Below are 22,521 nucleotides of genomic sequence, written 5' to 3'. Positions count from 1 at the left end.
TCTGCTCTGGTCCTCCACCCCTTGATCAAATTCCGGCCTCCTGACTTTGAGCTGAGTTGTTGTGCCCCCTGTGTCTCCCCTGTTGCCTGCTGTATAAGCCCCCAGATTTTTTCAGACTCCACATTTTGATGGTAAAGTTGTTTGCAAGCCTTCAAGGCTCCTGTGACAGAACTAAAAATAGTGAAACTCTCTTTATGCCCTCTTTAATCCCTGGTGGTGATTCCAGCTCTTGGATTTTTGCTTTCTTTTTGACTTTTAGCTTTTCCATGTCTTTGCTCTGCCAAACTGAACAAATGCTTGTTGATTTTCTAACATCTGCCTATCTTCAAGTATTTTCTTCAAGTTTAGAGAATATTTTTCTTTAAACTTTAACATTTTACCTGTGATCAAATTCCAGATCAGCTGACCTGGAATCTTGACCTTCAGAACCAATTCTCGTTCCATGTGAGTGAACTGGGAGTGTTGTCAGTGTTTCTGTGTGGGCTTAGGATTGTGTGCTGTGCGCTACTCTGTAAACAACAAGTGAGTGAGTAAGCCTGGAACCATCCAATGTGCTAATATTAACTTTGTATATAGAAAGTTCTTAATAATTTGAACGACTGAAAAATTGATAGATAGGTGGATGATTGAATGTATTGTTGAGTCCCTTTGTATGACCAGCTCCTTGACGCGCTCTGCAGGTGCACCTGTGGGTCTGTGCTTTGTGGAGCTTGGTCAGGATAGCAGAGGAGGGAGACTGTTGACTGAAGCGTCTTTTTCATCCTAGGAATGATCTTACTAATCATACAACAAGACAACTACTTCACATCGATTTCAGACACATTCAGATGAAAATTTTAATTTTTTTAAATTGGGTTCTATGAGTTCTTATGACATAAAAAGTATTTTCCTGAGCTTGCACATTTCAAGAACAGGTTCTCTGTCCCTCCTGTGGCATGGAGATTCTTTGGGCATGGTCTGAGGAGATGGTTCATCCCAGTGTAAACAGCACAGAATTCTGACTTTCATGTTCTCTCCGCCTTTTGTTCCCCACGTGAATTCTCATTTCTAGACTTATTTCTTTGTGGCCATGGACATTAACTTCCACCTTTTCATGTCTTAGTCCCTGCACATGTGCAGAGAATGCTTTCAACAAATACTTTGTGTACTGAGCATCGGACTGGCAAGGAATTGTTCTTCCTCTCAGCACAGCACGAAACCATAAAGCTCTCTGAAACCCGAAAATAAATTCTTTGAAAAGGAAGGATAAATATGAAAATGTTCTACATAATAGAAAAATTTAACCTTTGCTCTGCTTGTGGAGATAAGCAATAGGCTCATAACAGAAGAGAACAGGTGCGCTCAGGGAATGATCCCTCGGCTCACTGGTTGCCAGTGACAGAATCAGCTTGTAATGGCATAAATACAAAAGGAAATGCACTACCTCTCATATGTGGAAATGGCTTGGAAAGTCTGAACTCATGTTTGTTTCAGTACTGCTACATCTAGGTAATTTAGCTAATGTTATTTATTCTCATGTTCACTCTCTCTCTCTCCCTCACTCTATCTCTGCATCTCTCTCTCTCTTTTCTGTTCCAGGAGCTATGGGCCTTGATTAAAAATGCTTACATCCTAGTTGTTTGATATTAAAACAACAAGAAAGGGCCTTTAAAAAAACCTCTTCCAGTTTCTATTTATCAGACTTCCTGGGAGGGTCCTGAGTTGTTCTCGCCCCAGTCTAGATCGATGCTCTAATCCCAGTTGTCGGGGCCTCTGTGCTGGGCCAAGCCTCAGCCAGGTTTTCGGTTCTGCACGAAGTTGCAGCAGGCCCACTTTCTAATAACCCACGAGCACCACGTGCAGTGATGGAGAGGGCTGACTCTCCATGGGGAGGGAGCCCCAGAATGAACAGTGCACCCAGGTAGGTAGTTAATGGAATGGAATATTCCATGTGGTGGAGTTGGAGAGGAACAGGAGTAGGGTGAAAGTTATGGGCAAGGCTGGTTGGTTTCTATGAAGCAGTAAGTAGCAATAACTTCAGAGTGCAAGGGGGAGCCTATGGACTCAGCTCTTGGATCTTGGCCACTTTCCTAGCTGTTCCGTTATTCTGAATGAGTTTGAAGATGGAATCATTTTTGAAAAGTCTCACTAGTCTGACGCGCTGCTGAGAGACTCAGCCAAGGGTGCTTAATGCAGTAATCAGCCCTGAGTTCAGGTGGGTCCTCAGGTGGGCATGGAGGTGCCTCTCCCTTCGTCCTACTCTTTACTGTGAGATAGGTTTTGGAATTGACCTTGAAGACGTTGATCTGAATGTGTCATACACGTTGTTATGAAGGGCACTGAAACTCACTTAAAGACACAAACTATAAAACTAAGAAAAGATCATAGAAATTTTATCACCCATTTTCTGCTAAAAATGTTTATGATGGAAGGGAGAATGAAACACACATCACACAGCCAAAATTGAATATTATAATGTTAAATTCAGTTTTGTTTCTGAGCTTCAGAAATGAAACTGCATAACATCTAAATAATATCAAATATATTTTAAATTTTTTGCAAGACTCATATGAAGAAATATTTTTTAAAATGTTCACAACCATGAAATTGTAGTTGCATGGACACATATACACCTTTATAAGCTTTTTTAGGTTAACATTTACTTATTTATTTGAATGTCACAATGACAGAGAGAAATAGAGGCGAAGAGAGAAAGAGATCTTCCATCCACTATTTTACTCCCCAAATAGCCACAACAGCCAGGGCTGGGCCAGGCTGAAGCCTGAAGCCAGGAGCCAGGAACTTCCTCCAGGTCTCCCACATGAGTGGCAGAGACCAAGCTCTTGGAACATCTTCTCGTGCTTTCCCAGGTGCGTTAGTAGGAAGCTGGTTTGGAAGCAGGGGTGCTGGGACTCTGACCTGCACTCTGAGATGCTGATGTTGAAGGCAGCAGCTTAACCCACTGTGCCACAATACCAACCCCACTCACAAGCTGTTGACTTCAACCAAAAAAGAGGAATTGTTACAGCTTGTGGTCATTGGTCTTGCATCTGGAGTATGCCCTGTAACTTTTACAGTGTCACTTCAGGACTCACACTAGTGGTACAAAGCAGCTGCCTGAGAGCTAAAACCCAGGGCTTCTGTTGCTGCAGCAGGCAAACAGGGAGGTGGAGCAGACTGGACAACCAGGGACTCACGTACTGAAGACCTGGGCTTGCTTGGGAGAACTGAGCCTCTTCCGATCCCCACTGAAGACGCTGGGAAGAGGAAAAAGACATAGATGTGGATGTAGAGCAGAGACTGAGGGCTCAAGATGTACTTGGGAGCAGACGATGAAAATTTATTTTACTGATTATGAATTCAGAGAGAGCTTCTGGCTTGAGCTACAGCCTGTTGAATGCAGTCATCGCAGCTTGCCAGGACTATTAATTCCAAAGTTCTACCTCTTCTGAAAGGACAGGGCAGCCATTGTGTTTCCAAACCTTGGGCACGCAGGAAAGGGAATGTGGTGTTTAGAATGACGGAGAAGACAGGGTCTGCTGTCCACAGTACAGCAGGACATCTGAGGACAGTGAACAGTCATCAGTGGGCAGTTGATCTTAAAGGAGCCAGACTTACTGGAAAAGTCCTCATTGAGAGAGAGAGAGAACGAGCGAGCGAGCGAGAGCATGAGCCACTTCTAACATCTCAAGAGCATTTTATCTCAGGATCTTTGGCCAAAATCCACAACAGTGAGCGGTGGAGTGAGGCTTTGGCATGCAGAGGTGCATCTGCAGGTCTCCAGGCTCTGCAGATACTGGACGTCACAGGTGCCTGCCGCGTGGCTAGGGCTGCACGGGTCAGGTGTCGTCGTGCCGGGGCATTACCACACAGGTATGACCCTGGAGCTGGTCGTGCACAGGACACAGCATTCATGTCATGGAACCATCCTGACTTCATTACAAGGCTGGGACCATTGAGATGATGAACTGGGCACATCACATGGGGTGACAGTCTTCAGTTTTATTGTTGTTGTCCTGAAACAAATCCTGGAAGCAATTAAGCAATTACGGCTGCTAATTTGCATCCACTGCAAAGCTGTTTGTCATAATCCAATCACTTCTGCTTATTATTAAGGAGGTACTGTTTGGAAGTAGTCAGCTGAGGCATGCATAGATTGATGTGCAAAAATATGGATTGTGCAGTAATTTTGTGTCATGTGTGTTTGTTTTATTCTCACTTTTTAAAGAGAAAACATCCATCATGTTGTCTTGTTAGAAAACCATGCTCAAAAAATGGAAACGCAGAAAATGGTCCCTAGATACATAAATTTATAAAGATAGCTCTGAAGGAGTGAAGAAAAATATTGTTGGTTTTCTTCAAAAGAATTGAGATTATTTAAGTTATTTAAATACTGTAAATTTATTTCTTCATTTTTCAGAGCAGTGTTTCAATATGTGATTACAGGAGACAGGTGTTGTATGCCTAAATCCTTAGCTTATTTTAGGCCCTAACGCCCAGTCTTTTGCCAGATGTAATTTCTTTGTACTGTTTTTTTTTGTTATGTAAATAGGGATGTGGGGTTGCAGCTTGATTACAAGGATGCTAAAATCTAGCACTTTTTAGACTTCAATGCTTAAGGACTTTGTTTTAAGCTCCGGAGGAGTGTGTTGAAATTGATTATACTCTTGTCTTTGAAAATTCCAATTGTTCCTTTGTTTCATTGTCACTGTGTACACAGTAAGAAGAAAACCTCTAGAAGTTTGTGATAATGATGGATTCTGAGAATAAAACTTTTGTTGGAAGCGTTGTTGGATGCACAGACACCAGTGTGTGTGTTGGGGGATGGTGTGCATATGTGTGTTTGCAACACTGTGTAAGCACACTCAATTCTTTCTAGACAATTGTCTTCTAAGCTCTCAGAATTTATTATACATGTTTATATAAAGTGGGATAAACCTTAAGTTGGCTGCTACATGTTTCATGAAAAATTTTGTTTATTTGAAGGAGAGAGAGAGAGACAGAGACAAAGAGACAGAGAGAGAACGAGAATGAGTGAGAATAAATGAGAATACATGAATAACTTCCATCTGCTCTTTGAGCCCCTAGATGACGACAAGAGAAAGGGACTTAGGTAGGGGCTGAAGCCAGTATCTGGAAACAGGATTCAGTTCTCCCATGTGGACAACAGAACCCAATCACTTGAGGTGTCAGCACTGCCCCCAAGGGTCTGCAGTCGCAGGAAAGCTGGAGTCGGAAGCCAGAGTCAGGACGTGAGTGTAGGCGCTCCCATGTGGCATGTGAGCTCCTGAACCGCCAATCAAGCACCCACTCTATACGTGTGTATTTAACACTCCTGTGATACGGCCTTTTGTGTCTTATTAATTTTTTTATATTTTTTAGTTGTCAGAACTTCCACTTCTTGGCTATTATGAGCCATGGTGTTTATGCACATGGAGGTATAAATATATCTTCAAGAGTGTGCTTTTAATTCTTTTGAGTTTATACCCAGAAGTAAGATTATAAGATCAAGGAAAAGCTCGATTTTTAATTATTTTAAGAATCTCCACGATTTTGTCCGTAGAAGTTGTCCTGTTTTAGAGTCTTACCAAGCGTGAACAAGGATTCCAACCTCCTGTTCCTTTGCTAACAGACATCCAAATGAGTGAGATTGCATCTCATTATAGTGTTGGCTTCAATTTCTCCTCTGATGAATGATATTGGCCCTCATTTCTATGTTTATTGGCCATTTGTGTGTTGTCTTTGGAGAAATGTCTATCAAGATCTATGACTAATTTTTAAGTAGACAATTTGTTGTTAAGTTGCAAGATATCTTTATTCTGGATATTAACCTCTTATCAGATTTATGATTTGCAAATACGCCCTCCCATTTCATAGCTTTTCACTCTGTTAATTGTGGCTTTTGACACACGAAAGTTTTTATGTTTGATTTAGTCTCATTTGTCTAATAGCTTTTGTTGTCTGTGCTTTTTGTTTTTTTTCCGAGGGATCATCATTACATTCAACATCATAGGGACAGCGCCGTGGCTCACTTGGTTAATCCTCTGCCTGCTGGCGCTGGCATCCCATATGGGCGCTGGGTTCTGGTCCCAGTTGCTCCTCTTCCAGTCCAGCTCTCTGCTGTGGTCCAGGAGGGCAGTGGAGGATGGCCCAAGGGCTTGGGCACCTGTACCCGCGTGGGAGACCAGGAAAGAAGCTACTGGCTCCTGGTTTTGGATTGGCACAGCTCTGGCCGTGGCGGCCATTGGGGAGTGAACTAACAGAAGGAAGACCTTTCTCTCTGTCTCTCTCTCACTGTCTGTAACTCTACCTGTCAAATAAAAAAAAATCCAACATCATAAACATTTTCCCTTGTTTCCTTTGATGACTTTTATAGTTTTAGAGCTTATATTTCAGTCTTTATTTTTGTATATGATGTGAAATAAGGGCCCAACATAATTTTGGCCTATGTCTGTTATTATTTATTGTGACTTTATTATTATTTTCTATTTTTAAAACCCACATCCATAATTTCATTTAAATCTATATGAATTTTGTATTTATTCATTTTCTATTTCTTCTTGAGCTGCTTTTTGTAAGCTATATTCTCTCAATATTGTGTGTTTTTATGTTTGTGCTCATTTAATTTATTTTTTTGAAGATTTATTTTATTTATTTGAAAGAGTTACAGAGAGAGGTAGAGACAAAGATAGGTCTTCCATCTGCTGGTTCACTCCCCAGATGGCCACAAGGGCTGGAGCTGTGCCGATCTGAAGCCAGGAGCCAGGAGCTTCCTCCAGGTCTCCCAAGTGGGTGCAGGTGCCCAAGCCCTTGGGCCATCCTCTACTGCTTTCCCAGGCCACAGCAGAGAGCTGGATGGGAAGAGGAGCAGCCAGGACTAGAACCGGTGCCCATATGGGATCCTGGCCCTCAGGCCAGGGCGTTAACCTGCTGTGCCACAGCGCTGGCCCCTGCTAATTGACTTTAAAACTGTATTCTTTTCTAATATGCATTTAAAGCTACAGGTTTATTTCTTTGAGCTCCTTTATTTCATCCAGAATATTTTGATGTTGATTTTTTCCCATCAAGACTTGGTTCTAAAAATTTATTTATATTTTTCCCAATAAGTATTTTAGCCAAGTTTAATGAAGAAAAATGCACCTAACAGATTAGGTGGGCATGTCAAGAAAGAACTGAGAGTCCAGTCTGTAATCAGACGTCTGGTGTTATTTGGACATGAGCAGGGGCTCTCCGCTTCTCCTCCCACCTTGTCTGTTAAGTTATGGCTGGGTGGAGGAATTCCATGGAATTCCAGAAACTCCCCCAAGAACTTCATAATGGTCCTAAAAGCCTATTTGGCGTAGGATGAGGAAGATTCCCCTAAACTGGGCCCCAAAGAGGGTTGGGACCCCACCCCCCAAGAAGTGTATCAACCCAGAACAAGACTTCTGATGTGTGAATGCTGGTCTGCCTGCCTATACAATTTTTTTTCATATTAACACATAAAATTTGCCACATACAAATAACATTTTGTTTGGACCCTCTTCTACCCATATACTGATGTCTATCTTGTTAGCTCAACATTCTCCCCTCGAGAGAAATAACCCATAATATATTATGGGTAGCGTGGGAGAAGGATCTGGCTTCTGATTTTCTTTGAGCTGGCATATCGGCATAGAGCTGGTTATAGGCATTCTTTTTTGCAGACTGTCCTGTGGTGTTCAGAGTTGGCCTGGGGAAAGCTGTTGTGCGGTTTGGTTGCATGGTCACATCATAAACAGGATAGTCAGGAAGCTGTGCCTCATGACCGTCTGGAGTTGGATGGCTTTTATTCTGTTAGAGACAAATGAGGGCATTAGAGACACATGGTATACAGAGAAGCAGTAAGAGGAGGGGAGCTCTATGGGGTCCAGGAGAGGCAACAACCAGTATTTCCATGACCCAATGCTGGGTCAGAAGTTCTAACCCTGTTCAGCCTCGTCCTAGTCATATGACCTCCTATAAGAAATGCTGAATATATTTTCACATGTTCAGTTTGACTCAAAATCAACATTTTTGGAACATGGCATGGACACCCCCTTGGGCAGCACATTTCTAAGGTCCGTCTGCATGGAAGGACTGCACTTGGCAGCCCTAGCATGGAGACCATCGTCAGGGCAGCCTGTCACTGGGATCAGGCTATGTTTTGTTCTCTTTCCCAAAGGAAGAGGCCCAGTTTTGTATCTTGCTGGAGAGTATGATGCAGGAACTGCGCTGTTTCCATCTACCTAGGGTTAGTCCAGCAAATGCCTGTGCCTATCTTAAGGCTATAGCAGTAGGAATTTGCTGCATGGTCTTTAAACTCTCTGGGTCCACTCTCTGTTCCCCAAGGTGAAGATGAGCCCTAAATAGTTAACTCCCTGTAGGAGCAATGGTTTTTTTCTTTGCATACCTGGAAGCCACAATCTTTAGAAATGGTGTCAGTAAGATGCCCAAACTGGAGTCTCAGGTAGGGGAACAGACCAACAAATCATCCGGTCCTTTAGGTCTTCCACAAGGGCTTGTCCAGATGGGTGCAGGCTGGCTCTAAGTCCTTGTGGCAGGACTCTCCGAGTTAGCTGTTATTTTGCACCCTGTTTTCTAACCCATTTAAAAGCAAATAGGAAGTGACAGGAAGACTTTCAGGCTTAATAATAATCGAGCAGGCTTTCGTGCCCTGGCCAGGTTATGTGTGAGGCCCAGACCTGTGGGTTAACCTGCAGAGCTCTCTCTCTTCACATGGGATCCTGGAAGAGGCATTTCAAGGAGGTGTGGACCTTGACAGGGAGAACACCCTGTCAACTCTCATTAACCACCTGGACTGAGAGGGAGGCTGCCCTGAGCAGGAGCCTAACAGAGTAGGCAGCTACTATATCTAAAAGAAAATTGCTAGCCTGCGGTGTCAAAAATGACCCTAAGCTCTGTCCCTTCCACAGCGGTGGTCAGCCTAGGAGCCAGGCAGAGCAAAGGGGCCTCCCCGGCTTAGGGCCAGAAGGGCCAGTGGTTCTGACCGGGACTCCTTTGCTCTTAGGGAAGTTCCATTTCCAGTGACTCAGCGTTTGGCAGAGCTGACAAGGCACTTTTCAGAGGCCAGCTTCTCTTGTGGCAGTTGCTTCTCCAATGTCCTGGCATCCCACATGGTAAACAGGTGCTGTTTGGGGGTGACTGGCCGTGTGGGTCTCTGATGGTAGATCCCCATGTAAAGCAGCGTCATTGGCCTGTTGTCTATTCGTACATTGCTCCTATGCCTAGCTCACTCTTCTTCCTCCTGACCTCTGTTAAAACTGACCATAGGGACAACCATGAGACTGGCATCCAAGGGGGTGCTTGGTCCCATCCCTAATTTCTGAAGCTCTTGTTGTGTTAAGGAGTGACCAGAACTAGAAATCTATAGTCTGGCACTATTTATCTTCCCTTGGAAGTTAAGAGAGTTCCCAGGAGGTGAACTATGTCTTTTTAGGTAAAGAAAAACCTGTCAATCACCTTCCACCATCCCTCTAACCACTTTTAGGGTCTTCAGTGAAGCCTCTCCCCTCCCTTTGTATCTCAGATCCTGCGTTGTAAGGGGGACTCATCCTAACAGGGCTCCCCAGTCCCGTAGTCTGTGGGGCTGAGGGCTGATTCTCCAAGCAAGGGGAAGCGGCTCACTTGTCAGGAAACAGAGGGTGTGGAGCATTTGGAGTGTGCATGGAGCACTGTTCTGCAATGGTTTTTCTTTTGGTTTTGATTCACAGTTGGCTCTTGGTTGTAGATTCGGTAAGGCTGGCATAGCTGAGTCCATCTTGCATTTTTTTTAAAAAGATTCATTCATTTGAAAGTTAGAGTTACACAGAGGAGAGGCAGAGAGAGAGAGAGAGAGAGAGAGGTCTGTCATCAGGTGGTTCACTCCCCAATTGGCCGCCATGGCCAGAGCTGCACCAATCTGAAGCCAGGAACCAGGAGTTTCTTCCAGGTCTTGCACTTGGGTGCAGGGGCCCAAGGACTTCGGCCATCTTCCGCTGCTTTCCCAGGCCATAGCAGAGAGCTGGATTGGAAGAGGAGCAGCTGTGACTAGAACCGGTTGCCGGCACCTCAGGGCAGGGTGTTAACCCACTGCACTACAGTGCCAGTCCCCCATCTTGCAATTTTTACAGAGTTCATGATTTTCCCTCATTGCTGTGAAGGCTGGTACATAAGGGGCTTCTATCTATTTACCATGTCTGCAGCTGAATAAATGTAGCTTTAAAATGGTATTATGATTTAAGGTACCATTTTCTGGCCAGGCTTCCTGGTCATCTAATTTATATGGTGGCCAGATGGTATTACAAAGAGGAATTAGCCTTTTTCTTCAAAGTCAGGGGGTAAAACTCAGACCAGTTTTTGAGAATACACTCTAGTGGTGAGTCACACAGTAAAGAGGTTTCCCCACCTGAACGGGAATAGAGGGGAATTGTGGTGGAATTCTGTGTCAGCAAAGGGGAGAGCAGGGGTCTCTGCTTCTACCTACACACCAGTGAAGAACTTCACTAAGTTCCTCCTTGGGCTTCTAGATTTTCACTGTGTAGCCCAAGGATTATGAGCTAGGAGTTTCTGGGCTTAGTTAGTATTACTGTGTAACCCATGCAGTTATCCACCACGTGACCCAGCTATCTAGTGTTTGTATCCCCTGTGTAACCAGTCTCCAACTGTCTGTAAATTTCTTTTTCAATTTTTTCCTCTCTTCCAGCTGAACCTCCCTTTTTGGCTCATTTTTCACCTGGCCATGCCTGGCTATTGAATGTCAAGTCTGCCCTGCATGCCAGGATCGGTGGCTTGACAGAGCAAAAGCCCCTGTTGACCCTTCCCCTCTTTTCTTTAGCTGGCTATGACCAGAAAGACACGTGCATGTGCTTCTCCCGTGCCTGCTGGGCATCTCCCTACCCCTGATGCGGGTGCTCTGCACAGGGGTAGAGATTCCCCATGGATGCACTGCCCTAGACCCCTACACAGATGGTGGCACACTCCTACCCACTGGGGGTTTTAACCCTTAGTGCCAGGATATGCTAGGCACCTGGAAGGGATGGGGGAAGGTTGCAAGCAAGGATGGAGGAGACAGCACACATCTCCATTACCCTCAGCATCCTATAACCAACATAATATGCAGGACAAGCTATCTGTTATAACAGCACAAGGAATGGGTCCACTCTGGAACCGTGTCTCATTACCAGAGACTGACCATGGCACACTTATATACGTATGCAAGTACAGCATAGGTTTGACAAACCTCCAATTTATTTTATACAATCTAAATTAACTCAGATCATTATCACTCCAAGTTGAGAGTCATCCTTTGAGAGATCCAGAGATCTGACTGCAAGCCTCCAAGTTAGAAGACCTGATTTAGAAATGTAAATCTGATTAATTGTTAGAAATTGAAAGCGTTCATCAAAAAGTTATCTTCCATTTAACCTGAGCAGTTTAACCAGAGCTGTGGGTCAGATCTAATCAGAATTAAGGTGCTTGTTCAAACATTAAAAATAGGCAGATAATGTTAACTCCTTTAAGACTCACTTCTCCCAATCAAGACTCCACAATGACAACAGAAAGACATACAAAACCTTCCCCAAGATGCACACAATTCTCACTGCTTAGCTCAGTTACTAAAACACAGGAAAACCTTGATCAAAATGATTTGCACGTGGCATCAGACTAGGACTCCATTACTTAGAACAGTTAGATACATCTTGGGATGAAGAGGGAAGAATCAGGTAGTCCTGCTCTCTGGACTTCCAAGATAGCAAAGCTCACTAACTTTAAAATAATTTCCTTGTAATCTCATCCATCCTAATCTTACAGTCTTCAGCTTCCACAAGCCTTCTACAACACTCTTAGCCCAAAATTCCTCTATCAGAGAAAATCGTTTCTTAACTTTCCTCACCAAGAATGTTTCTTATGCTTACTGCTTCATCCACAACTTTCTTTCCTATCCACTGATCCTTCACGTCACATCCTGCAAGAATCCTCAACATCTCTAAATTAAGAGAAAACCATCTTTTAAAAGAAGACATGGAATTTTATGCATAGTTGCACTTTATCGCTGTTTGTACAATTTTACTTTACCACTGTGCTGCAGACCTTGCAAATCTCAGGAAAACCTAGAGCCTAGAGGGCAAAACATTTAAATATAGAACCAACAACATTTTGTTCAGAGACAGAGCTCCATATGTATAATTGCAAATATTTTAGAGACTCACAACTGGATGGCAAAAGACTGGAAATACATGGTCACAATAACAATTCAGCAATTCACAGCATTTTAGAAAGCACACTGGGGTTTCACAGACGTCTATGATTTCAAGCCCCCAGCCCTATAATGGAAGAGGCAATGGCAATTGGAAAGCTGTGAATTTAACAAGGGAGACATTGGCCCCAAACGTAGAACAGAGCAAGCTTAATTATGTGGACAGAGAGACTTCCATAATTTAGTGAATGAGGAAATGGGAACCCCTTGTGTTAGAGGGACCATGAGGCCTGTTCTTGCTAGTCTAGGGAAACAAAGCAAAACAAGACTCAAAAGGAAGTTGGAAAACATGACCTTGCAGGGATCCTGGTTGTGGGTAAATATAACAGTTTTAGAGACACCAACTAAGAAAAGTTCTTGCCAGTGGTTTTATTATTTTTTTTTTCCAAAATGGTAGCAAGGGCGTAGGGAAAATGAGGCACATGGTGTCCTTTAGGAGGGAGGGCTGACTGAGACCAGATGTTGGGCGTTGGCTGAACTGCTGTGACATTCCCCGCACCTCCCAACATTTGCAATGAAGGAGAGGGGTTGAACAGACCCTGGGCTGCTCAGAAAAGACAGAGAGGGCCGTGACGGCCCAGATAGAGGGTCTGAAAGAGAGTCAGTTGGCCTTGGTCTCTTGTAAGCTACAGCTCCTGCATGAGTTTGGCAGACACTGGCTGAAAGTGGAGCCGACAGGCAAGGGCAGGGTGTCTAGGTTCAAAGAAAGTGGGCAAGCCTCTCTTTCCAGAAATATCGGCAAGGAGGCTTCGGCTGCCACTAGACGTGGCATGAGAAAGGATAGATGTAGGGTGGACAGGGAGCATTCCTTAGGGTGGGGGTGCCTGGAACTTGCCGCTGCTCTCTTCCTCCCCTTACTGGCTTTGTCGAATATGTAACCAGAGACAGCTGCTAGGAAGTTCTTGCCTTCATGCAAGAAGAAAAATCAGATGTGAGACAGAGTAGCAGTAAGCATGCTAGTCAAGTTTAACGATGAGAATACACCTGACAGACCAGGTGGGCATCTCCGGAAAGACATGAAGGCAGGACCTATATATTCTGAGATAGTCTCTCCTTCCAATCACGCTTGATGTAGAATCAGCTTTATATATTCCCACACACATTAGGAGATGTGATTCTCTTTCGGTAGTTGATACCAGGTTCTCAATTGACTTATGAAAATGCCTTTGTGATTTTGGTTTTTCAGTATTTATTACTTTTTGGTTTGGGCATAAAGCAGTCAATTTCATAAATCACCCATGAATTTTTGAAATAATGGTTGTTTCCTGAAAATCGGGTGACAGTTTTCAAGAATGCCTTTTAAATCAACTTTTCTGTGCTCCCTGTAATGGAATTCCCTCTTCCCTGCAGTGGTCATAGAGCAGTACCATAGGGACCTCGGAGTTGAGTGTGCGTGAACACGTGGAGATTTCCATTCCAGGTCTGGTGGAGGTTGTTTGATATTTGTACAACACAGTAATTCCATTAGCTCATCACCTTAGCTCCGTTTCTCCTTTATGTACAGTGTAATACCATGAGGTCACGATACCGGGCACAGGACTCACCAAACCAAGGTGGTAACTACTCTTTCAGCAGCTGTCACATCAGTGTTCTGGTTATATATAACCCAAAATGTCAGTGGCAATAAACAGTGACAATTAATATCTTCTCAGATAAGGTTAAAATAAAGGCTCATTGGTGGAGGGCACTCTTCCAAGCGGGGACTGAGGGACCAGGGCTCCATCCGTAGGTGAGCGCCCTTGACAGGTAACTTCTGTAGGTACCCTGCACACAGACGTCAAGCTGGCAGGGTGGCAGAAACATAGTGACCTGTGTGTGGTCATTGTTTTTGAAGCAAGCCTGGGAAGCTGAAAAATGGTGTCTACTAAGGTGGAGAAAAACTAGTTTTATGGAGGGCCAGTCTCAGCCACAAGGAAAACATGGTCTGTGTTGTTACATGTGTCTCTATAATACTCACGTACCCATGTATTATTGTGACAATGGGGTCTTGTACAATGTTGACATTGAGATAGCGCCTATGTGTTATTTGCCAGGGAGAGAAATTGGGGGGGAGGGAGGGAGGGAGGGAGGATAGTGGGAGATGAAAGTAGGGTATTAATCTGGGAAGAGACCTCAGCTCACTTGCTGGCCAGGCAGTACACTAACTCTGTTGTACAATAAAAAATTAGTGCCAATACCCAGAACACCTGTCCCAGAGAGATCCACCATGGGATGCCCAAATTGCCACCTGAAGTATTAATTACTGTCACACTGGGTGCTCTGGTTACAAAATTTCTCTAAACCTAGGTACCCCATGACCTTTTGGGTATGTTTTCTCACAGACCAATAGATACACACACATATGACATAGCAAATCTACTGTTATTGGACGAAAATAGTCACAACACAAAGTATCTTTTCAGATTATAAAAAATCAACTTATGAAATAATGGAAGTCGGGCTGGCGCCGTGACTCACTAGGCTAATCCTCTACCCTGGGTTCTAGCCCCGGTCAGGGCACCAGATTCTGTCCTGGTTGCTCCTCTTCCAGTCCAGCTCTCTGCTATGGCCCGGGAAGGCAGTGGAGGATGGCCCAGGTCCTTGGGCCCTGCACCTGCATGGGAGACCAGGAGTAAGCACCTGGCTCCTGGCTTCAGATTGGCACAGTGCCGGCCATAGTGGCCATTTGGGGGGTGAACCAAAGGAAGGAAGACCTTTCTCTCTCTCTCTCTCTCTCTCTCTGTCTGTCTAATTCTGCCTATCAAAAAAAATAATGGAAGTCAAAGCATGGGAAAATATTTGGCAAAGAAATATGAGTGTGTTAAAAATCAATATTGTATACATGTGTGGATATGAAATTTAATGACTGTGCCCTTGTATTTTTCCCAAATCATAAGAGGAAATAAGGAAATTCATCCAACAGAAACCCTTAGTGCTACTTTTTGACAGCCTGTGAGGGATTACCCAGTGAATCATGAGCTGTCACCACAGATTTCTTGAAAGTTAATTGAGAATTTCACCACGAGCCCCTTCCTAAGAGTTAAGAACTGGAGGACCGCTGTGTCTAGTAGATTATCCTCAACTGTCAGCCGGGCGCTCGTCAGCACAGGACACTGGGATGCTGTTTTACTTCTTCAGGTTTCTCAGAGGTCTGACGATTCCCTGGGCACAGAATGACAAGATGGGAAAGTCACGGAAGTCGAGGTGTCATGAGCGTCAAAGTTAATACATCAAACCCAGTGTCATTTTCTAAGCAGATTGGAAAGTAGAAGACGTCTCCTGTTCACTGTTAATGAGTGCTCTGGACAGCTGTGGCGCTGAGTGTGGCTTTTATCAAACACACATGCTCCAGAGAAATTTGTCATTGTTTCGGGACCACTAGTGTCTGTTTGTGTTTAGGTCTTTAGAGAGGGAACCATTGACGTGTAGCTCGTCGGTACGTCTAAGATCACTTTTACAAATAGGGAAAGTATTATGAAAATGGGACTCTAAAATGTTTGCTGAATGCAAATAAATGAAAGAAAATTCTCCACCACTTCAGTTCTTCTTCCTGCCTCCCTTTTATGTAAAAGCGCTTGTGTATTAAAAGCCAGGCTTCAGAGAACCAACAAGTTTTGTTTTGTTTGTTCTTGAGCCTTTATGGAGACATATTTGACTTTGTTATTGAATCATTTCTTCGGCCTTAGACAAGTCATAGCCTCGCTCAATTTTCTTTACTTGCACACCACAGATGATCACATTGATGCTCCTGGTGGTTGTGAGAATAGGTCATTGCAAAGTGTCAAGACAGCCAGAAATGAAAATAGCATTGTCGTGACTTAGACTTTCAGTGGAATAGGACAGATTTCCGAGATGAAGTCGACTCTTAGTGTATGATCTTCTCAGATACAGCATACGGTCAACCGCATTTTGTGTATTGTAATTGCTTCAACTGACTTGGAATTGGCATCATAAATATGAAGAGAACATATACACACTGTATTTGTGAATTAGATTCTAGAATTTTCAGTGCTTTAATGTTAATTTTTCTGTCAGTAAAATATAGTAAATATAAGTGCACAATTCCATTACAGTTGTTTGGGGTGGTGTATATAGGAAATACCATCTTGAAAATGAGTATTTTCAGTTATATAACAGAAATTAAATTTTGACTACTCTATTAGTAAAACAAAGGCCATTACAGCTACAATCCTTTGCATGATTTTGATTTGCTCAGAGATAAAAGATCTCTGTGCCATCTCTCAGCGTTGATATGGAACCACAATTAGGTCTGTTAGAATTGCTGTCACTGGAAAGGAAGGAGAGGATTCAACAATAAATATTTTTAAAATTAACCCGTGGCATTTTAAAAAATTGATAGCATGTGTCTATTCTATTATATTGAATGAGCAGAGTCAACTTGACATGGAAACCCAGCTTTAGTACCATGTTCTGAAAGACTTCCTGCCAAAATTTAACATGTAAAACCTTACGTGTTAAACGTTACTCAATTTTACAGAAAGAAATTAACACAATGGGAAACATTTAGATTTGGTACAGATTTAAAGCGGTAGGAAAAGATGAATTGTTGATAATTGTGTGTGTGTGTATATATATATATATACCTAACTCTATTCATTTTATTATCATTTTTTTCTCTATTTGAGTTTTTGTCTTTGTTAGTCTGGCTAGAAGTTTGTCTAATTTGTTTATCTTCTCTAAAAACCAGCTTTCCATTTTGTTGATCTTATTTATTTATTTATTTATTTTTTTTTTGACAGGCAGAGTGGGTAGAGAGAGAGACAGAGAGAAAGGTCTTCCTTTTTGCCATTGGTTCACCCTCCAATGGCCGCTTGCGGCCGGCGCTGATCCGAAGCCAGGAGCCAGGTGCTTCTCCTGGTCTCCCATGTGGGTGCAGGGCCCAAGCACTTGGGCCATCCTCCACTGCCTTCCCGGGCCATAGCAGAGAGCTGGCCTGGAAGAGGGGCAACCGGGATAGAATCCGGCGCCCCAACCGGGACTAGAACCCGGTGTGCCAGTGCTGCAAAGTGGAGGATTAGCCTGTTAAGCCACGGCGCCGGCCTCATTTTGTTGATCTTTTGTGGGTTTTTTTTTTTTTTTGGTTGAAATTTTATTTATTTCTGCTCTGATCCTTATTTCTTGCTTCCTACTGATTTGCATGCTGATTTGTTCTTGCTTTTCTGAGTTTTTGAGATGTATCATTAGATCACTTATTTGAGACATTTCTCCTTTTTTTAATGTAAGCACTTAATGCTATAGTCATACTTTTAATTCTGCTTTTGCTGTATCCCACTGGTTTTGATACATTGCATTTTCATTTTCATTTATTTAAAGAAAGTCATTGACTTCCTTTTCATTTCTTCACTTACCCATTGGTTATTCAGTAGCATTTTGTTTAATTTCCACATTTTTGTGACTGTTCTTTTGTTCACCCTGCTGTTGGCTTCTAGTTTTATTCCTTTGTGGTCTGAGAAGACACAAGGTATGATTCCAATCTTTTAAAATTTACTGAGACTTGATATGGTTTAATATATGGTCTTTCCTAGAGAGTTCCCCATGTGCTGATGACAAGAACCTGTGTTCTGTAGCTATTGGGAGAAATGTCCAGGAAATGTCTGTTAGGTCCATTTGCTAACAGTGTGGTTTGACTGTGATGTATATTTTCTTTTTCTGTGTGGATGACCTGTCCACTGATGAGAGTGAGATGCTGAAGTCACTCACTATTATTGTACTGGAGTGTGTCTCTCACGTTAGGCCTGCTAGCATTTGGTGGGTGGTCTTGTATCAGGTTTGTATATATTTAAGATTGTTACATCTTCTTTTTTACCAATTTTTTTATCATGGAATCTTGACTAAGACATCAACTCTTTGTTCTCACCTCAGTGTATAGAAAGGGCTTTGTGTTTGTAGACCAAGCATGGAAAGAATTGAATGAGTGTGTGATGATGTGTGGAGTAATGGGAAATCCAGCGTGCTCTGCGGTGCTGCTCTGTTGGTTGTAAGACTAGGTCTAGTGACCTTCCCGTTTTGTTTCTTTCAGGTTGCTTTCAGCTATGTAACGTTTTTCGATCCCATGAAATGGAAATTGACCAGTGCCTGTTGGAGTCCCTTCCCCTGGGCCAACGGCAGCGTCTGGTGAAGCGCATGCGTGGTGAGCAAATCAGAGCCTACTATGAACGTGAGAAGGCTCTTCAGAAGCAGGAAGGCTTCCTGAAGAGGCTGAGGCATGGGAAGTGCCAGAAGGTTCACTTCAACCTTGCCGACATGGTGCAGGATGCAATTGTCCACCACAACGACAAAGAAGGTACCTGCCTGGGAAGGAAAATCCTCTCACGTGTCTGTCGTGACCTGTCTTTGCTGTGTGTTGCTGGGGAGGAGAGGGGTAGACATAGTTTTAAGTTGTAAAGGCTACTTTATTTCAGCTAGTAACAACATTCAAGACCAACTGATCTTTCCAAAGATCACCATTAAGAGTTGTGTCTTCTCGCAAAGGTGAAAAAATGTAAAATTTTGGATCACTCCCCATTGCTTGCAATTGAGGCCAAAACCAGCAACTGAGAACTCAGTCCAGGTCTCCCACCTGTGGGACAGGAACCCAACCCCTTGAGCCATCATCATTGTCTCCCAAGGTCTACGTTAGCAGGAAGTAGGAGTTGGGAGCAGGAACCGAGTATTGAGACCAGGAACTCCAGTATGGGATGCAGCTGAATTTTTAAACAATTATAAATGTATTTGATAGCAGAGATCTTGCATCTCTTGGTTCACTCCCCAAACACCTGCTGCAGCCAGGGCTGAAGCCTAGAACCCCATCTGTGTTTCCCAATGGATGACAGGGACCCAAGTACTTGAGCCATCACGTACAGCTCAATAGAATCTCATTACCAAGAAGTTGGATTCGAAGCAGATTGCCTTGGACTTGAACCAGGCACTCCAACATGGCATCTGGGCACCCCAGGTGGTAGATTAGACTGTTGTACCCACAAACCCATCCTGGGATGTATTGTCTTAACTGGCATCTTGACCGCTAGACAAATGCCTGCCCCAGGTATGTTCTAACGTTTCCCAAAAACATTATGATTTGAGAAAACATTCAAGTCATGAAGTCTAAATTAATGATTTTGTCTGCACATGCAGTAGGCATGGGTTTATACTGTCACTCTGGTCATCAAACGCCTGGAAGAGCTGTGAATTTTGCCCTCACATGTTTCCAACCTAATTAGAATGAGAATAAGAAAACTCAAAATACAACTTAATGCAATTAATGAACAAAAGGGAAGTCTCATAGAAGTACACTAGTCAGGCGATTTCGTAGAGAATATGATGTTTGAGAGATGTGGATTTTGATGGCTTCTATAACTTAAATATTTGAAAGAACAAGAGGCAGGCGCTGTGTACTGGGCACTGCAGTGTGGGTGAGCAGCTACAGACACTGGGAGTGTCCAGGCACAGAGACTTTTGGGAACAGTGGAAGATGAGCAGGGTGGCTGCTGAGGCCTTTCTAAGTTGAATGAGATTATGGGGGACATTTCAAGGTTTGATTTGAAGCAGAAAGCAATGGGCAGCATTGTGTATTGTTCAGAAAGCTTATTTCTCTGCAGCCTATGATGCCTAGCGAAGATTAATGAGAGTTATTTGTCTATATGATTAACTAAAGGGTGAGGGTGATAACTGGAAGCAAACATACCAACCAAGAACCTGCTGATGTAATTTCAGCGTAAGAAGAGTCAGCAGGGCTGGGGCAGTTTCAGTGGGAATAAGAAGCAAAGAATACAACCGAGGGTCATATTCCATGGAAAAATGCTGAATTCACCAGATGGGTATTAAATCTTTATTATGTGAAGTCTGGAGGACAGTGGTGAATGGATCAGACCACCTCTCTGATGCCCGCTGTCTAGTGTGGGTGGCCATCTATAACAAACGTTAAACACATGGTGTGCTGTAGAATGTCGGGTGCTGGGGAGTGGGGGTGAGCCTGTCAGGCAGGTGTGAAGCCCTCAGGGCAGGAGCACCCCGGCCTGTTGAAGTCAGAACAGCAGAGGAGCAGTGTGAACAAATGGGGGGAGCAGAGTGAGAGGAGCCAGCCCAAGCGGAGGCTGGGAGGTGCCCAGAAGGGGTCTGGCTCTTGAGGGTGGGCAGCACTGAAGGCACTGGTGGGTTTTGCTCAGGAGAAAGCCTGAGAGATACCATTCTGAGTTGACTGAAGGGTTTTGAGGACAGAGGCAGGGCCACGGGCTGGGAGGCGCCAGCAGTAAGGTAGGCCCTGCCTACACAGACGCTGAGTAATCAAGGCCGTTTAAGAAAGGCCCAAGAGCCCGTGGTGCATGGAGAGGTCAAGAACCTCCAACGTAGGGTAAAAGTAGATGTGAAGGAGCCAACGGAGCCCTGTCAGGATCACGTGCTGACTGACAGAAGAACCTGACCAATCAGTGGGGCCGCTGGAGGAGACAGGAGGTGCTGTGCTGGTTAAGGAAAGCGAGAACTTGTAAGACGAAGCCAACTGAACAAACACAGGATGCACAATACACAGGAATTCTACAGGCTTACGTGTAAGATGAGACATAGAAATAAGAACGTAGAAGAAGGATCAGATGTAACTGAGGGGTTTCAGAAATGGTCTGGCTTAGCCTCTGCATGACTGTATCCTCTGTGTGTTCCTTCAGTTTCTATTCATTTTTATTTTCTGAAATCTTCATTTATTTATTTGAAAGGCTGAGTTACAGAGAGAAAGGGAGCAGGAGTGGGAGAGGGAGAGGGAGAGAGAGAATCTTCCACCTGTTGGTTTGCTCCCTATCTGGCCGCGATGGCTGTGGCTGGTCTAGGCTGAACCCAGGAGGCTGGAACTCCATCTGGGTCTGCACAGGGCTCCAAGCACTGAGCCGTCTTCCATTGCTTTCCCAGGTGCATTGGTAGGGAACCTGCATCCCTACAGGATGGTGGCAGCATCTTAACCCACCATACCACGGTGCCACAATACCAACCCCACCTTCAGTTTTTAGGCCACAGTTTTTCCATCATTTGCCTGCACTAAAATTATTCCACATTTATATACAGAAAACATTTTGATGCAATATTGTATAATAGTATCAATAGGCACTTAGTATTTCTTGCCTAACTAAAATCTTTTGGCAACTGTACATGGCTGATAGGAGTACATGAATGCACATTTTTAAGTATAATAAATGATTGAGCTTATCATGAACAGAGGTTGTTTACATATGAATGTTAGTATAAAGACACTAAAATCTAAGCGAGCGTTCAGATTTGATTTTTCAATTCAAAAGAATCGAGGAGTAATGTTTTATTTGAATGATCTATGATTAGCTTTGAGTTTGGTTTTGTTGAAGAAATTGCTTTTTGTATATTTGATTTTTGAACAGCAATGGAAAGAAAGAACTGAACACAAAAGTTCAGCATTTATGCTTGATCTAGTAATTAATTTAATGTACTCAAAGTGATGGGGGGAACTGGAAACAGAAAAGAATAATCAGCTCACATGTGAAGATGCACATATACACAAGCTAATGTTCTTTGAGTGTTTACTACACACAACAGATTGTACACTAGTTTGTTAACTATGTATGAGGGAAATAACTCAGGAGAAATTTCTGACAGTATTGAAGGAGAGCACCCCTAGAAGGGCAATGTGTGTGATTCCTTAACTCCCAAGAACTAAACTCCATCGCTCAGAAAGCTGAGATGATGGATATTAAAGGTTGAAAGCTAGTGGTGGCATCCAGTGATGAAATAGATGGAAAGTTCCAGGACTCAGCAAGAGTCTTAGTTGCCCACAATTATTAAAGTGATAAATACGTTCCTGCAATGTAAAAAATACAATAGTTGGATTCTGATATTTCTTAGTAGCTCAGGGGGTTGAGTCAAAGCATTGTAAGTTGAGTGGCTGTGGCATAAACAGCCCAGTGCAGTGGTTCTGGAGGCTGGCAAGTGCAGGGCCAGCTTGCCTGGCCTGCAGAGGGCGCCTTCTTGCTCTGTCTCCCACAGCTGAGGGCACTGGCTGGTACCTCCTCCCGTTCTAGTAAGGGCACCGGTCTGTCCTGGGGTCCCCACCTGATGACCTCATCTAACCCGGATCACCTCCTAGATGTCCCACCTCAGCCTTACTTGCGGGGTGAGGGCTTCCTCCTGTGAATTTTGGTGGGAGGGGGAGTGGATAAACATTTGAGCAGTAACAGGGAATATTTTCGTTCATTCTGTTCTTGGACCTGGCCCAAATCGTGAAATACTATTATGTACGTATTACCGCCTTTGAGTCTCTCCTGTGCTTGGGAAACTCCCTCTTGCATGCACAC

The 22,521-nt window shown here is 43.6% G+C and overlaps 1 protein-coding gene across 1 annotated transcript in view; it reads left to right on the top strand.

The window, feature by feature from the left end:
• The first annotated feature begins 18,262 nt into the window (after positions 1 to 18,262).
• MYO16 (myosin XVI) overlaps positions 18,263 to 22,521 on the top strand; it is a 514,229-nt gene continuing 509,970 nt past the window's right edge. Inside the window, exon 1 of the mRNA XM_062195254.1 lies at positions 18,263 to 18,518. Within this exon, the coding sequence (XP_062051238.1) occupies positions 18,293 to 18,518 (226 nt within the window). The 5' untranslated portion in view covers positions 18,263 to 18,292. The remainder of the gene's footprint in view (positions 18,519 to 22,521) is intronic.

Source organism: Lepus europaeus, chromosome 6, assembly GCF_033115175.1.
Source record: "Lepus europaeus isolate LE1 chromosome 6, mLepTim1.pri, whole genome shotgun sequence".
NCBI lineage: Eukaryota > Metazoa > Chordata > Mammalia > Lagomorpha > Leporidae > Lepus > Lepus europaeus.
Note: the sequence above shows the minus strand (reverse complement) of the source record. Positions and strands in the feature narration are given on the sequence as shown.